Source organism: Pteropus alecto, unplaced genomic scaffold (genome assembly GCF_000325575.1).
Source record: "Pteropus alecto unplaced genomic scaffold, ASM32557v1 scaffold38, whole genome shotgun sequence".
In the NCBI taxonomy this organism is placed as follows: Eukaryota; Metazoa; Chordata; class Mammalia; order Chiroptera; family Pteropodidae; genus Pteropus; species Pteropus alecto.
In genome coordinates, this window is record NW_006442512.1 from 2,794,018 (window position 1) to 2,811,812 (window position 17,795).

Below are 17,795 nucleotides of genomic sequence, written 5' to 3' on the forward strand. Positions count from 1 at the left end.
TATGTCCTCGAGGGAGAAGTATCTGTTCAGATCCTCTGCCCATTTTTTGATTGGATTGTTTGTTTTTTGTTATTATTGAGTTCTATGAGTCCTTTGTATATTTTGGATATTAGGCCCTTATTGGAGGCGTTGCTTACAAATATATTTTCCCATTCAGATGGCTGTCTCTTTACCTTGTTGCCGATTTCTTTTGCTGAGCAGAAGCTCATTCATTTATTTTAACTTTTACTTCCCTTGCCTTTGAGGTCAAATTCATAAAATCTTCTTTAAGTCCAAGGCCCTTGAGTTTAGTTCCTATGTTTTCTTCTATGCACTTTATTGTTTCAGGTCTTATATTCAGGTCCTTAATCCATTTTGAGTTAATTTTGGTGTGTGCTGATAGACAATAGTCTAGTTTCATTCTTTTGCAGGTGGCTTTGCAGTTTTCCCAGCACCATTTACTGAAGAGGCTTTCCTTTCTCCACTGTATGTTTTTGGCTTTTTTGTCAAAAATTATTTGCCCATATAAATATGAGTTTTCTTTTGGACTCTGAATTCTGTTCCACTGGTCTATGTGTCTGTTTTTCTGCCAATACCATGCCGTTTTGATTACTGTCTCTTTGTAGTATAATTTGAAGTCAGGCAGAATGATCCCTCCAGGCTTGGTTCTTTTTTCTCAGGATGGTTTTGACAATTCGGGGTCTTTTGTGCTTCCATACAAATCTGATGATTTTTTGTTCTGTTTCTTTAAAAAATGCTAATGGGATTTTGATGGGGATTGCATTAAATCTGTATAATGCTTTAGGTTATAAGGTCATTTTAACTATGTTGATTCTTCCAATCCAAGAACACGAAATATCTTTCCATTTCTTTGTATTTTCTTTGATTTCTCCTAATAGGGTCTTGCAGTTTTCATTTTATAGGTCCTTCACATGTTTCATTAAATTTGTTCCTAGGTATTTTATTCTTTTTGTTGCAATTGCAAAAGAAATTATTTTTTCCACTTCTTTTTCTGACATTTCGTTATTAGAGTAGAGGAATGCTATGGATCTTTGAATGTTGATTTTATATCCACAGATCTTACTGTATTTGCTTATTTTTTCTAGTAGCGATCTTTTGGAGTCTTTAGGGTTTTCTACTTACAGAATCATGTCACCTGCAAATAGTGACAGTTTGACTTCGTTTCCTATTTAAATGCCTTTTATATCTTTCCCTTTCCTGATTGCACTCGCTAGGACCTCCAATGTTATATTGAATAACAATGTCAATTGTGGACAGCCTTGCCTTGTTCCTGATCTTAGAGGGAAGGTTTTTAGTTTTTCACCATTAAGTATAGTGTTGGCTGAGGGTTTGTCAAATATGGCCTTTATTATGTTAAGGTACTTTCCTTCTGTACCAATTTTGTAAGTGTTTTGATCATAAACGGGTGCTATATCGTGTCAAAGGCCTTTTCTGAATCTATGATCATATGATTCTTATTTTTTAATTTGTTTATGTGGTGTATCACATTAATTGATTTGCATATGTCGAGCCACCCCTGGGCCTCTGGGATGAAGCCCACTTGATCGTGGCGTATAATCTTTTTAATATGTTGTTGTATTCAGTTTGCTAGCATTTTATTTAGGATTTTTGCATCTGTGTTCATGAGAGATATTAGTCTGCAATTTTCTTTTTTTGTGTTATTTTCTCTTTGGTAAGTTTTGGTATCAGAGTAATATTGGCCTCATAAAATGAGTTGGGATGTATTGCCTCCTCTTTGATTTTTTGGAAGAGTTTGAGGAGAATAGATATTAAATCTTCTTTGAATATTTGGTAGAATTCACTGGTAAAGCTGTCTGGTCCTGGACTTTTACTTTTTGGTAGGTTTTGATGATTGTTTCAATTTCCATACTGCTAATCGGTCTATTTAGATTTTTTAGTTCTTCTCGATTCTGTCTAGGAAGGTTGAATTTTTCTAAGTACTGGTCTATTTCTTCCAGGTTATTAAATTTGGTGTTATATACTTTTTCATAGTATTCTTGTATGATCCTTTGTATTTCTGCAATGTCATTCATAATTTCCCCTCTTCCATCCCTGATTTTGTTTATTTGTAACCTTTATCTTCTTTCTTTAGTGAGTCTAGCCAGGGGCTTGTCAATTTTATTAACCTTCTCAAAGAACCAGCTTTTTGTTGCATTTATTTTTTCTATTGTTTTTTTTTTTTATTTTTGTTTTTAGTTTCATTTATTTCTGCTCTAATTTTGATTATTTCTTTTCTTCTGCTGACTTTAGGCTTCATTTTTTCTTCCTTTTCTAGTTTTTAAGATGAAGTATTAGGTTGTTTATTTGGGCTCGTTCTTGTTTTTGAATAAGGCCTGTAATGATATGAACTTTCTTCTTATGACCGCTTTTGCCGTGTCCCAAAAGTCTTGATATGTTGTATTATCATTAGCATTTGCTTCTACATATCTCTTGATTTCTCTTTTTATTTCTTCACTGACACAGTTATTCTTCAGTAGCATGTTGTTTAATCTCCATGTATTTGTGGTTCTTCGTGCTTTTTTTTGCAGTTAATCTCTAGTTTCAAAGCATTATGATCAGAGAATATGGTTGGTATGATTTCAACCCTGTTATATTTGTTGAAGCTCTCTTTGTGTCCCAGTATGTGGTCAATTCTTGAGAATGTTCCATGTGCATTAGAGAAGAATGTATAAGCAGCTGTTTTGAGATCGAAGGCTCTGTAAATGTCAATTATGTCCTGTTGGTCTAATGTATCATTTAAGGTTGTTATTTCCTTATTGATTTTCTGTTGAATGATCTGTCCATATCCGATAGTGGGGTATTTAGGTCCCCTACTACGATAGTGTTTTGGTCTGTTTCTCTCTTTAGTTCTGTTAGTAATTGCTTTATATATTTCACGGCTCCCTGATTGGGAGCATAGATATGTTATGTCTTCTTGGTGCATGATTCCCTTTTTCATTATGAAGTGTCCATCGGTATCTTTCTTTATCTTTTTTATTTTGAAGTCTATTTCATCCGATATTAGTACCGCTACTTCTGTTTTTCTCTGAATGCCATTTGCTTGAAATATCATTTTCCACCCTTTCACTTTGAGTCTATATTTGTCTTTGGAGCTGAGATGTGTCTCCTAGAGACAGCATATGGTTGGGTTCTGTTTTTCAATCCATTCTGCAACTCCGTGCCTTTTTATTGGTGAGTTCAGTCCATTTACATTTAGGGTGATTATTGAAATATGAAGTCTTCTTAAAATCATTTTATGTTTTGCCTTCTAGTAGCTTGGTGTTTCCATTGCTTCCCTGTCTTTGTGTTTGTTTTCTTTATTTTGGTTGGCTTTTGTGAGTTTTGCCTCTGGTTCTTTTTTTATGTCATATACTTCAGTTCTGAATCTTTGGTGTGTGGTTACCATAACAAATATGTAAAGGATATTTATATATACAGTCATCCCTCTTCTTCTGCACGTACCTTATCTCCATTCCCCTTTGCAAATTTAGATCTTTCAATCCTCCTCTTTTCAATCATTGTTGTCTCAGTTTGTCTCTATGTATGCTGAACATTCATTACTATCTCGCTATAGCAATTCTCTTCTTATTATTTAAGCTTATTATGCCCTGTTCTTAGTCAGGGTTGTACTCCTCTGCTTCTATTTGCCTAATAGTCACTTTTCTCCTAACTGTGTTTTGTTTTGTTTTGTTTTGTTTTGTTTTGTCATTTTGTTTTAGGTTTTCTGACCCCTTTCAGTATTTCCTGCAGCACAGACCTCATATTGGAGAATTCCCTCAATTTTTGTATATCAGGAAAAGTCTTAGTTTCTCTTTCATATCTAAAAGAGAGCTTAGTTGGATACATTATTCTAGGCTGGTAGTTCCTTTCACTTAATAGTTTAAATATTTGATTCCATTCCTTTCTGGCTAGTACAGTTTGTGCTGAAAAGTCTAAGGATAATCTAATGGGTTTTCCTTGATAAGTTACCGTTTTCTTCTCCCTGGCTACCCTGAGAATTCTGTCTTTGACATTGATTTTTGATAATTTTAATACAGTGTATCTTGGCAAAGGCCTTTTTGAGTTGAGATAATTGGGTGTTCTGTTGACTTCTTGAATTCCAAGCTCCAGCTCATTCCTTAGATTTGGGAAATTCTCATTAACTATTTGTCTGAAAATGCTTTCTAGTCCCTGCTCCTTTTCCTCACTTTCGATAATGCCCATTTTTCTCATGTTTCTTCTCCTGATGGTATCAGCTAGTTCTTGTATTTCTCTTTCATTATTTTTCATTCATTGGTTTCTCTCCTCTTCCTTCTGATTTATTTTTAGATTTCTGTCTTCACTATCACTGATACTTTCCTCTATTTGGTTGACTCTTTTTCCCAAGCTTGCTATTTCATTTTTCAACTCTTGCAGTGTGTTCTTCATCTCCAGAAGTTCTATTTGGTTCTTTTTGAGTGTTTCAATCTCCTTGCTCTGCTCATCTAGTGGTTTTCAAATTCTTGAAATTGTTGATATGACTCGTTTCGGAACCCGCTGAGTTTTTTCAGAAGTACCATCTCCTGAATTCTCTGTCATTTAAATTGCATATTTCTATGTCTGTAAGCTTATTTTTTGGAGATTTTTCTCTTTCTTTCTGAGATGCCTCGTCACCTTGTTTGTGGTGTTTAATGGACTATTTCTCCAGCTGAGCATTAATGGAAATGTATTCTGCTTTTTTTTTTTTCCAGAAAGCATTATTATACAAAGGTCTCTAGCCTGCTGCAAAGAAGGTAGTTTTCTTTTGGTTTCCAGTAGGTGGCATCTAAGCCTCTTGCATCCCTGTTTTATTTGAAGCCTTACCATTTTATTTTCTGATAGGTATTTAATTTGTTCGCTACCCTCAGTTTTAGACCCTGTCAGTGTTAGCAACAGTTTCAGTAGCATTTGCTCAGATTCCCCTGGGACTCTGCGGTGTTCAGTCTCAGAAGGTATGGGGGAGGGGCCCTCTGGGTTTGGGGTTGGGGGCTGCGGCTCAGCCTCGGTTTTGCATCCGCGGCCAGTAAAAATCAACTTTTGTTTTTCTGCCATCCCCGCTTCTCTGCCTTCTGCCCTGATGACTGGCCCCTGCCACTGCCCGGCAATGAGGAGTTCACAGCTTTCCCAGGAAGGGCTGTTCAGGGAACTTACTACTCCTTCTCCCCTCCCCCTCCTCCTACAGGTAGCTGCAGTAGCCGTGAGAGGCAGCTTCTTTATTTCTCCCAGTCCACCTCCCGACACCCAGGGTTCTGACCTGTGGTAGCTATTATGCACGGACCCAACGCTCAGACATGCTGGTGTGCAGTTTGGGTGTTTTTTGTTGGATTTTAGATGTTCAGCTTATTGTTGTTTCAAGGGGAGAGATCCAGGAATGTCTCTCACTCTGCCATATTTCCAAAATCCCTCTACAATTATTAATATTAATACTATGACAATCTTTTTATCTATCTCCATGATTTTTTTTGCTGCAGTATTATAAAGCAAATCCTAGACATCATTTCATTTCATCCATAAATACTTCAGTGTTAGAAGGTGACTTTTTAAAATTACCATAATACCTTTATTACACCAGCAAAAGTAATAATGCCTCAATATCTTTCAATAAAATAATACAGTATTACTTTCAGACCTGAGCAAGACCCTGTTCTTTAGAGGTTCCACATATTTCAAACACACTAAAATAAATTAATTATGGAATGCATGTGCACATCTACCACTCTGATACAGCACTGAGGCCTGGCAAAAGTGACCCACAGCTCTTACATCACTCTTGTTACTAAGACAATTCAAGCCCCAGGGAATTGCTCCTCCACCTTTCTTGTCCCTGGGCCTCTAGGTAGAGGTGTCTGCATTCAAAAACTCAGGAGGCCTCTGAGCTGTGCTGCTCCCAGGATTGGAGATGGGTCCGCTTCTGAGAGTCTGCAGGATTCTAGTGCAGAAGCACTTAAAGTAGAGAAAAGACAAATTAATTAACTTGTCAAATCCTTTTTCTTTGATAGTGTGAGTTGTGAGAGAGTCTCGTGTGATCAAATATCGTTTCCCAGTAGTGCTGAGCATCCACTTTCTTATTTCTCTTTGTAGTTCCGGCACTCACGAACTAGCATGGTATTTGCAATAGTTGTATATGGCAACTATTTTTGGCAAAATTAAACAATTCATGTTATTCATAAATTTGCATATGCTAGGTCTAGGTGTAATATCCCTGACATATGATGCTGATTCTTAACTTTGGCAACTAGAAAGACAATGAATGCTAAAAATGTGAATATTTTTAATAAAAATACTTAGAATATAACTAAATTTAAAAATTTTCAGCTTTAATTAAATAATTTGAATTTAAATTCTTAATATTCACTAATTATGATCTGTACTTTGCCTTTTAATTCAATAGATAATTTAGAATTTTTTAGACCAAGGTTGCATAGTTTTTTGGCAAAGATCCAGATTTTAAATATTTGAGGTTTTACAAGCTAAATATAGCATACAGCCTCTACCCCATATTTTTCTTTGTTTTTGTTTGTTTTTATAATGCTTTAAAAATGTAGGAGTCAACCACAATGAGATATCGCTTCATAGCCACTAGGATAGCTAAAATAAGAAAGACAGACAATAGTAAGAGTTGATAAGCATGTGGAGAAACCATCAAACATTACTGGTGGTAGAAATGTAAAAGGTATAACCTCTTTGGAAAACAATTTGGCGGTTCCTCAAAAAGTGAAACATGACCCAGCAATTCTATTTTTAGGTGGATACCTAAAAGAACTGAAAACATATATTCATACAAAAATTTCTGCATGAATATTCATAGCAGTATTATTTATAATAACCAAAAAGTGGAAACAATCCAAAGTCCATCAGCTGATGAATGGATAAACAAAATGTGGTATATGGCATAATTAAAAAATACATTTGGTCTTTGTTCCTAGTTCTTCAAACAGAGCTTCTAAAACTCTTGGAATGTGCTGAGTGATAGGAATGTCTTGATTAGAGCCCCTTTAGAACATGCCTGAGTTTAGACCACACATATATTGATACAATTGGAATATTATTCATATATGCTACATACAGATACATGACACAACATGAGTGAACCTTGAAAACATCCATTCTACATAAAGAATTCAGATAGGACAGGCCACATATTGTATGGTTCTATTTATATGAAATTTTCAGAACAGATAAATTCATAGAGACAGAAAGTTGATTACTGGTTGCCAAGAACTGGGGGGATAAGGGAATGGGGGGTGACTGCTAATGAGTACAGAATTCTTTTTGAGGTGATGAAATATTCTGGAATTAAAAAGTGGTGATGGTTGTACTATTCTGTGAATATACTGAAAACCACTGAACTGTATACTCCAAAAAAGTGAACCTTATGATATTTGAAAATATCTCAACAAAACTGTTATTGAAAAATGTAAAAATCATTTTTAGCTCAAGGACAATACACGAAGCAGCCAATAGCTGGATTTGACCTGCAGATTGGACTCTTGCTTAAAATGACAACTTTGTTTTGAAACTTATGAGAAAAATAATTTAAATTTCTAATCTTAACCTAAGCTTTGTAAATGTTAGAGACAGTCCTGATCTAATATCTAATCTATTTTCAAATTTTCCTGATTTTCCCAAAATGCCTTTAACATATTCATTCTTTCTTCCCAAGAGAGAGAATGTCCTCTCTTATGTCACCCTCCAGAGACAGTATTTGGTTCTTTTCTATTGTTTCCTTCTCATTGTTTTATCTGGTTCCATACCAATGGGGGAAAAAGAGAAGTAGAGAGATGTTCTGGATCAAATGTGCAAAACACAAAGAGGCCTTTCACACTCTGAAAATTCAAGAGCTTAAATCCTGCATGTTTTATGTAATGATGTAATTAAGGTGATGATGATGAACTGTGTGATGATGGTCCTGGGGAGGATGTGTTTGTTGGTGGTGATGATGTTGATGGAGGACTGAATCCTGAAGCAGGTAATAGCCCTCCATAATGGTATGATCACCAAAAGGGAAATATTTGAGAAGAGCCCCTTTTTTGCTAACAATTTTGCTATTTTGCTCTCATTCCTCAGTTAGCCTGGAAAATGAGTCTCTGCCAGGGTCTGAGGAAGTAGGAGTCTGCAGTAATATTTAGAGTTCTATTTTGTGATTTTATGGAACTGCTGAAAAGGTCAAGAACATTTCTTTAAATGTCAATGGCCTGAGGGTCCAATTACCCAGGGGAGGACCTTCTTGGAAGAGGAGCTTTGTAAGTCTGGCAGAATGATGTGGGAGGAGCTCAGAGAACAGGGAGACAAGGGGTGGCCCAAGGCTTCCCAGGCTCTGAGCACAGCAGCAGAGGGAGGATGGGCTCTTGCTGAAGCTGTTGATGCATTCCCAGCTCACTGCCCCCTTTACCCTCTGGGAGCTTTGAGTGAGCTGGAGTGCGGTGCACCTTTCTCTTAAACTTCAGACTGTGGAGTCTCCAGGGTCCTCTGAGCAGATCCCCGGGACTTACCTGAGGAAGGCCATGTGTTCAAACTGCTGAGCAAGTGTTTTCAAACTTTAATGAAAATAGATCTCTCCTTGAAGATGTATTCAAATGAAGAGTTCTGAGCTACACATGAATTCAAAGATCTCATAATAAACCATATTATTATTTTATAATGGGGAAGGAAGCTATTTTCATTGGAGTCAGGCAACTTGTTAAAATGCATATTCCTAGGCTCCCAACCCCATTGAATTAATACATGGAGGAAGGGGATGCATGGAGAGAGGGGGTAAGACCCAAGAACTTGTATTTTCAGTGACTTCCCCAGGTAATTTTGAGGTTGGTCCTCTCCAGGCTTCCCTCCAAGAATCAGTGAGTTTTCCTGGAGAATCTTCCATTACCTTTAAATCTCTCCTTTGGAAAACTGTATCTGTTGTTGTACTCAAGTGAGCAGCAGGGTAACAGGGCTTTGAAATCAGACAGATGTGGGATTGAATGCTGGTTCTGTCACATTCTGTATGACCTTGGGCAAATTACTTAATTCTGGGGCTTCCATTCCCTCATCTCTGAAACAGAAATACTAATGCCCACTTCCTGGGGTCATGGAAAGGATTCAATGAAATAATAAATGCAAAGAGGTTAGCCCAATGCCAGCACGTGGTAAGTGCTCTGTAAATGCAGGCTTAATTACTATCGTTAGTCATCTGGGAGGTTTCAGGTAGGGCTTCTGGTCCCAGCCATCTGTTTCCCTGTGCACACAGGGCCTGCATATATTGGGGTACATGTATGTATGAGACTGTGCTTACAAGTGTGTACCCACATCTTTGTTGCACTCTACTTTTATCACTATTACACCTACCAGCCAGGAGCTCAGGGATGCTGACCCAAACAAAACAGGTGAAGCTGGGATGTGTTTGCTAATATCCCATACTCAGTCACAGCCAGCTCCTCAGAAAAGACAGCCTGTGCTGATACACAAGGCTGATTTGAACATCAATGTTGACCATGGCTCTGTGGGACCGTGTGTTCAGGGTTTTCCTTGTGGCCTAAACCATTTAGAAGCTGGAGCTTCCTCAGGACAGTTGTGTCCAGCATCCCACACAGTGTCCCTCTCCCCTGATCCACTCTGTTCTCAGGACATGCTCTGGGGAAACGGTCATTTCCCTGAGGCCAATGGCGGGCCAAGGGCTTTCACCAGGGCCTTGGCATTTGCCCAGAAAATGGAGGCTCCCAAGAGTTGACCTGAAGAGATGTGTTTGGGCTTAGCTGGGCATGGGGGACCGAAATTCTTTCCCTCAGCCTATACCCAGGAGCCTGGGACTGGGAGACAATCCCCACCACCCTTCCTCCACCTTCTCTGCTAGAATGATTTTGCTGTTTGAAAGGGAGCTGAGGTTGTCACTTACTGAGTGCCTACTGTGTGCCAAGAGCTTATTACCACCTCTTTTAATCTATACTATACCAGAAGACTCTACACCTTGGCTTTTTTTTCAGGCTGTCACTTACTGAGTGCCTACTGTGTGCCGAGAGCTTATTACCACCTCTTTTAATCTATACTATACTTTTGGTTAGGTATTATCATCTTCTCCACTTTACAGGTAAAAACAAAACAAAACAAAACAGAAGCTCAGAGAAGTTGTCTAAGATCCAATAGACAGTAAATAGTGGCACTTAATCCAAACTCAGGTATATCTAATCCCAGATCCTGGGCTCTCATCTTTGGGCTCTATTCCAACTGCTAACCAAAGCTGACCAAGATGAGAGGATGCCAGGACAAGATGGCAGATGTGGGTCAACAGGGCCATCATCTGGGTTGACAGGTAAGAATAGACTACCGGTCAGGATGAAAAGTCAGGAGCTGTGGACAAGGAAAGGAAGTGCATCCAGCTGTCTTTCCAGTGGCCCTAGAAAATGAGAGTTGATGAAAATAATATTCACTAAGCTTCTGTAATAAGACCTGCAAAAATATTCTACAGTCCTCATGGTGAGAGAACAGATGAAAGAGATGCCTACTGATTTGTCTCTCCATCCTTCCCCTTTTAATTTCTGGGGAGAGACCATCTTCTTCTAGTAAACTGCTCCTTCCTCCTTTCCACCCATAGGGTTCTCATGGGAGCAGCAGTTTTGTCACTCTGTCCTCTGGCCATAGTTAAGTGCTTTAGGGGTGGACTTCAACTCAGGCTAAGCCAATCAGACTTCCCTGGTATTTTTTGAACAAGTACTGAGATAGATCCCATTTCTCTTCAGGAGCCAAGTTTGGGAGAGGTGAAGCTTGGGAAGTGTAAGAAGCTGATCTACAGTCAGAAAAGGGAGAGACAGGGATGAAGATGTAAGGATGAAGACAGATTCCTGGCAGCATCCAAGACATGGGTTCGGATATTCCTGAGGGCCACTGGTATCTTCACTTTCCCTAGGTTGATGGTTCAACTCTTCTTTTGGTTGGAATATGTTTGCTAATAACCCATACCTGACTCTGGCTGGCTCCTCAAAAGGGACAATCTGATACCACCACATCTACCAATAAAGTCTCTTTTGATGCCCAAGTTAGTATGACCTGGGCTCTGTTCCTTGCCACTAAGAGACCTGATCAATCTATCCCCTTGCCCATCACTGCTGCGTGAGGAGAACACAGCCAGCATGTTCCAAAGAGTTGGGGCAGAGAAGCCAACCAGAGGGGCCCAGGTGCCTGATGATGACATAGGGCCAAGTGCCAAGGAATCTCAGGCCTGGAACAGCTGGCCCCAGCTCTGGGCTGCAGAGCCCTGGTTGGAAGCCAATCTTCAGAGCCAGGCTGGCTCCTGCTACCCAAAACAGAAGCCAAAGAGGATGGGCTTAGAGGTGGCTGCTCTAAATTTGTCATCACTCAGATGCCTGAGCCAGAAATGATGCCTTTCCTCTGACCTGGGCAGCAGGTTTGCCTTTCAGGGAATCACTATGAAACTTTCTGGGTTTTCCCTGAAAGGCCAGCCTCTGGAACCCTCAGCCAGACTTACCTCAGAGCCAACATGGATTGGGAACAGAAGAAATGATGGACAAGAGAGGGACAGAAGAGGTAAGGGAGAGGAGAGGGGGGTTCTCTGGGAGAGGAGATAAAGCAGGGAGACAGTAATGAGAAACCTGCAGAAAAATCCATCTTTATTTCTTTTGTCAGTGGGTCCCAAGGGGTGCTTCCTCCTTTTCTGTCTTCCAGCCAGCATCATGAACTTTATTCTCCTTTCAAGGAAGAGCCTTTCTTCTCATCTAGAGGAAGTGGTCAACAATGTCTGGCTGAAGAGCAGGCTCTGCAAAGCTCTTGAGTGGCCCACTGAGCTACTCCTGATGGGCTTTCTAGGTCCCGGGAAAGGATCTTAGAGGATGACTATTTTAAGATAGAGAGAGCCAAACCCTAAGACTCTATAGTGTGTCCTCCTATCCATACTGGAAATGCAGTTGAGAATGTTGGCATCAGTTTGCTACCTGTGAAATGAGGATGGTATGTAACTGAACAGGATCCAACAGCAGTTGTGCTAGGGTTCTCCTGTTGAGGATTCAGGGCAACAAAGAAGGCAGTGCCCTGCCATCTTCACGCACTCACTACCCTACGCCCAGTCTCCCTTTGGCTTACAGAGTCTTGGCATTTGCCCAGAAAACAGAGGCTCCCAAGAGTCGGCCTGAAGAGATGTGTGTGAGCTTAGCTGGGGACAGGGAACCGAAATTCTCTCCCTCGGCCTGTACCCAGGAGCCTGGGACTGGGAGACAATCCCCACCACTCTTCCTTCACCTGATGATCTTACTGTTTGAAAGGGAGCCGAGAAAACTCTATACCTTGGCTTTTCTCAGGCTGTCACTTACTGACTGCCTACTGTTTGCCCAGAATTTACATTTACCACCCCTGTGTCATCTCATGAGAGGGACATAAGAGTCCTCAGAGAAAGGCCAAGCAATAGCTAGCATCTCTACATTCCTGGAAAGACAAGCAGCAAAAGTAGAGGGCTCACTTGTTTAGAATTATTCAACACATACCCATAAAACTGAGTTCTGCCCACTGCACCATTCTGCCTTCTCCTGTAGCCCTGTCCCCACCTCTGAAATGTTAGAGGCAATGCAGGCTTACTGACAGGGCTGGCTGCTTGGACCCTACCCCACTCACCTTCCCCTTCTTCTCTAGCCTTTCCAGACTCTCCTGAGGGCTCTTACAAGTAGACCAAAAGCTGTTTCACCCCCAGGGTGCTAGGGAGGTAGTGAAGGGTGAGGAGGCTGTTCATTAAAATTCACATCAAGAGAAATAACTAATCAGAAGCTATTTGTTACTTAATTGGTTTTAACTTCAGGAAGATTCCTCATTAGCCTAGGGGTGACCTCTGCAGAGCAACCCAGTTGGGAAAGGAAGAATAGAGGGGAGGAAAGCAGAAGCCCCTTCCTTTGCCAGCCTGCCCCTACTCTCTAGATGGGCAGTCAGAAGTGGTTTTGCATTTCTAGCAGCAAGCTCCCAGAGCCAGCCTTTGTAATCCTCTTCTTCCTTCAAGGCCTCCTTTTCCAGGAAGCTTGTCTTGGACAGCCAGAGGAATGATCCTCAGCCTAGAGTTTCTTCCACATGTACAGTCTGCACCATACAAGCTGGGTACCTTTTAAAGTATTTGATCGTGCTTCCCAGCCTGAGAGCTTCTACAGAACTGAAGCTTTCTTCCCATTATTCTCATCATCTTTCCTTCTACTTCTTCTGCCTTTCTTCTTCCTTCCACTCTCCCATCTTCTCTTCCTCCTTTTTATCTCCTCTTCCCATCCAAGTTCTTCTCCTTCCTTGTCCTTCCTCCCTTTGTGTAGTTAAAGGAAATACCAGGTCATTGACCAGCACCAAGGGACACTAAAGCCCCCATTATTTTCACCAGCATTCCAATGGATGCTTTTCCAGTCTGGCCCCCATTCCAACTTCCACCAGATTGCTGCCTTCTTCCCAGGAGTAGTAGGAGGAGTTGGGGTGGGAACCTAAACAGGGAGACAGAGCTAGGACTGATGCTGGACTGGAGGTTGTCAGAGAGACAGAGAATCAGGCCCAATGTAAGGAAGAAGGGTAGTGAACATCTACTGGTTTTCTGTAGGCTTCTAGAAACAGCATTCTCCCATCTGGAGACACTCTATATGGTTTCAATATGGCTCCCATCCTCAAGTCACATAACAAAGCCTGGCCAATCATAATTGCCCATGGTTCTGCTCACAGTGATTGGCTCACGGTGGGTGCATGTCCCAAGGCTGGCCAGTCTCCCACCTTTCCTGAGAATCTGTGTGGTCGGTAGGAGAAAAAAGCTCTCTCTCTGGTTCATATCTGGTGATAAGATATGCTGAGAGTTGTTGGCTGCTTTCTCCCCAGTTGGATGGAGAAACAGAGCCAAGAGTTGCAGAGGAAGAGAAGGAAGGTCCTAATGATGTTGTTTGGATCTCTAGAGCCCTTGAGGTCACCTCCGCTCCTACCCTTCCTAATTTCTTAAGCCAATAAATTCCCTTTTTTGGTGAGCCATTTGAGTTGAATTTCTGCCACTTCAACTCGAAGATTTCCTAAATGACGTAAAGACTTTCTCACAGCCAGAGATGTCCAAGTGGGGGCTGGGCCGCCTCAGGAGGCGGCAGCTTCCCAGGCAGAACTGGATGATCTCCTGCCAGGGACACTGTAGAGAAAATCTTTGGATCCATTTGTGGCAGATAACAGCTAACATTTATCGAGGGCTTGGCACTTTATAACCATTACCTCACTTAATCCCCACAAAACCCCTGTTGGGAAGCATCATTACCCCCATTTTATAGATGAGAAAACAGAGTCTCAGGGGGGTTCATTAACTTGTCAAGGTTGCATGGATCCAGAATGGAGAGCAAGTCTTTTTTAGCTCCAGGACTCATGCTTCTTCCTATAAGCCTGGCCACCTCTGGAAGGTGCAGATGCAGACCTGCTTTTTGCAGTCAGCTCAGCACTCCTAATTAGGGCAGTCGATAGAGGCACAGCACTGTGTCCAGGTGAGCAGAGAGGCACATGGCCCCAGCTGGCTCTGGGGACAAGCTGCCTGCAAGAACCACAAGAGTGGAAGAAACCCAGAGGTGGAAGGGTGGCCTTGGAGGAGAGAACAGGAGAGCAGGGGGTGCTTCTTCCTTCAAAGACTTGGATGAGGGTCTTTAGTGTTACAGATGCTTTTTGGCATCTGATGGAGCTTGTGGACCTTCTCCTAGAAACAAAGCCACAGTGCATATAGGCAATGTTTTGCACACAATTACAGGGGATTTGGAGAGCTCCTCCACAGCAATGCACAGAAGCGCAGTAGTCCAGTTAAGAACTCCTGATCAAGAAGCATGAAAAGCACTCAGGGGCCTGCCCCAGGCCAAGTAGCAGTAGCAATAAAATCTCAGAGAAGTGGACCTTTCACAGCCTATTATTTTAACCAGCATGTCTAGCTAGGGAAGGTGACCAAGTGTCTTTTGTCTCCTTTCTCTTAGGACCCTGCTGCCAGCATCTTGATCTCCTACCTCTAACCATAACCATATTCCTACCCAGGTTAGGGTGGAAGGATATATCTAATGAGATTCTTCAGTCTGAGATGGGGAGGGCAGCTGAATGCCTCCACATCTTTTCTCAGTCTGTGTCTATCTCAACTGCATCCCCATGACCTTGTCATTCAATCCACCTTCCTCAAAGTTTTGTGAGCTGCAGAGTGAGACAGGCAGCAATTCTTCATTCCCAGATCCAACAGCTAAAGACTCACAAAGTAAGATCTAGACCTCTGTGGTCCAATAGGGTAGGCACATGTAACTATTTAAATTTAGTTGAATTAAAGTTAAAGAAAATTTAAAAATCAGTTCCTCAGTCAATCACACTCATCATATTTCACATGCTCAATAGCCATGTGTGTTAGTGGCTACTGCCTTGGCCAGTGCCTATATAGAATGTTCTCATCACTACGGAAAGTTTTATCAGACAGCACTGGTGTAATAGATTGAGAACAAAGGATGCTTTGGTTCTCTCTGAACTTCAGGTTTCTTCTCTCTAAATGGGGATAATAATAATGCCTGCCTCCTGGGGTTGTTATGGTTATTACTTCAGCGCAGTGTCCCACTTATAGTCGGATGAGCTGGATATCTTCAATTTGCCCCTCCAGACCCACTCTTCACGCTTCTCCATCCTACTCTGTGCCCGGAATCTGAACTTTACCAATAATATCAACAGGTTTCCTTGCCCTCTGTCCTCTGGTTGAATTTGGCCGTTGAGGGCACCACAATAGACCAGAGGCAGACAGAGAGAGGTCAGAGTATTTGTTCTGTGGTCCTCTGGCTGCCTGGCTACTGAAGGTGGGCTCTGTCCCTCTGTGAAGGGCCACAGCTTCTGTCAGGTTGCCCTCTCTAGAAAGCTGCTCACTCCAGGTTCCAGTAACTGCTCCTTTTACTTGCCCCTTTAAGGCCAAAGGTAGAAGCCACTTTCTATTGTTTCTCAGGGGAGTGCTGTATGGTCTCTTGTTGGTTTCCTTTTATAGATACTCTTTATTAAGCTCTCCCTATGACCTAGTGTGACTATGCCTTCCCTGTCCTGCAGCACCCTTGACTGGTACAGAGGCCCCTGTCTAGGTTAGCCCCACCACTAGTACTAGGGAGAGGAGGAAGAGAGATCAAGCATAGATATTCCTCCATCTCCATTTCTGCCTCTGCCTCCAATTTTCTACAGAAGAGATTGAATTTCAGGAGCTATCCAAGTGAAAGAGGAAGAAATGGTGCAGGTAGGCTGATGAGGCACAGGGATGAGTTGTTAGTGAGAAGGAGAGCCAGCCAATGGGAGGAGGGAGGTGGAAGCAGAGCAGAGATGAGGAAGCTTTGGCCTCAAAACAAGACAGATTTTGGGCCGGGGAGCAGAATTTAGTTTGACTGCCTGGGTGCAAGGGCTTTCTTGGAGGGTCCTGGAGCTCAGGCCTCTGCCACAGGGTCCACACCATCCCCCCACATCCCCTAGAAAGGCAATTCTTTTCCTTCTCAGGGCCTCCCTTGGAATCTGATATCACTGCCTGAGGCCCCCTCTGTCTGAGTAGCCTGTCCTGCTTATCTGTCCCCTTAGCCTCTGAGGTGTGACTCTTATCTGGGTGCCTGGGCTGGGTGCCTGCGTGAGTGCTTGCAGGCAGGCAGGAGACAGAGTGGTGTGGGAATGCTGGGGGAATGCCCCTGGAAAGGCTCTAAGAGGAATATATGGAGTGTCTGCTCTGGATCATAAGCTCTTCTATCAGACTCTTCACCCCAATCTGGGTTACCAAAGCTGGGTGCTCTTTCCTTATTCTAATAACCTGTCTCCTGTCTTGTCAAAGTACTATCTACTTAGTAATTATATCACAAGCACCTAGCAACTTGCTTGCCACATAGTAGGTATGTGGCATCTAGTAGGTGCCCAACTAATATTTATTTATAAGAAAAACTGCCCCAACCCACCCCAGACCAGGTCCCCAACCACACTGGCATGGAGGGGTAGGAAGAACCCTGCGGGGTTGGAAGCCAAGACATCTGAATCCCACTTTAATTCTACCAGCGTGGTGTAATTTGGACACTCCTCTTTCTTTCTGAAACTCAGTTTTCTTATTTGAAACTTGGACTTTATAATCTGTGGTTCCAGTGCCAAGGACAGACTTTTTAAAGTATCATGATTAATATTTAAAAATTTTGAATCACAGTCACAAAACTTGGCATCTTAGCCTTTCTTTTATACTCATGGCACCATAGATATTTTTATCTGCATGTCCCTAGTTTAAAAAGAGTCTATCCCTTCCTTCACCCATATAAGGCCTCTGTGCCCCACAAATTAGGTTAACTGATTAATTCACTCCCTCGTTTATTTTTTCATTCAACAAATATTTATGGAATGCCTATCATGAGTCAGAGACAAATTGTGTTTTCTCGTCACTGTTTTTGTGGGAAGCTCAGAGAGAGCTAGTAGGTACCAGAAACGGCATGGGATCTTCACATGGGCATGGAGGTGGGTCAGGGGAGGTTCCTCCCTCCTCACCTGCCCCACTTCACTCCTCCTGCTGTTTAGCAAAGGGGCTGCTCTTGGAAGACATGGCCCTGCTGCACAGAGCAGAGAAGTCTGGCTGCCCAATGGGACAGGTGGTGACACCTGATTCAGGGATCAAAAGCTCAGGGGTCTGGAAAGAGCAGAGGGCCAGTTAGCCCCCATTCCTTTCCACATGGCCCAGTGGAGACCCACTCATATCCACCAACTACAGCCTGACACACACCAGCCCAATGTAACCTTTCCACATGGCCCAGTGGAGACCCACTCACCAACTACAGCCTGACACACACCAGCCCAATGTAGGTAGGAAGCATCATAGGGATCCTCTCTAATGGGGCTGACCTGGA

The 17,795-nt window shown here is 42.1% G+C and overlaps 1 protein-coding gene across 1 annotated transcript in view; it reads left to right on the plus strand.

The window, feature by feature from the left end:
• HCN4 (hyperpolarization activated cyclic nucleotide gated potassium channel 4) overlaps positions 1 to 17,795 on the plus strand; it is a 79,713-nt gene that overhangs the window by 4,037 nt on the left and 57,881 nt on the right. Inside the window, exons 2-4 of the mRNA XM_015597663.1 lie at positions 7,856 to 7,945; positions 8,044 to 8,081; positions 11,404 to 11,493. Coding sequence (XP_015453149.1) covers positions 7,856 to 7,945; positions 8,044 to 8,081; positions 11,404 to 11,493 — 218 coding nt within the window. The remainder of the gene's footprint in view (positions 1 to 7,855; positions 7,946 to 8,043; positions 8,082 to 11,403; positions 11,494 to 17,795) is intronic.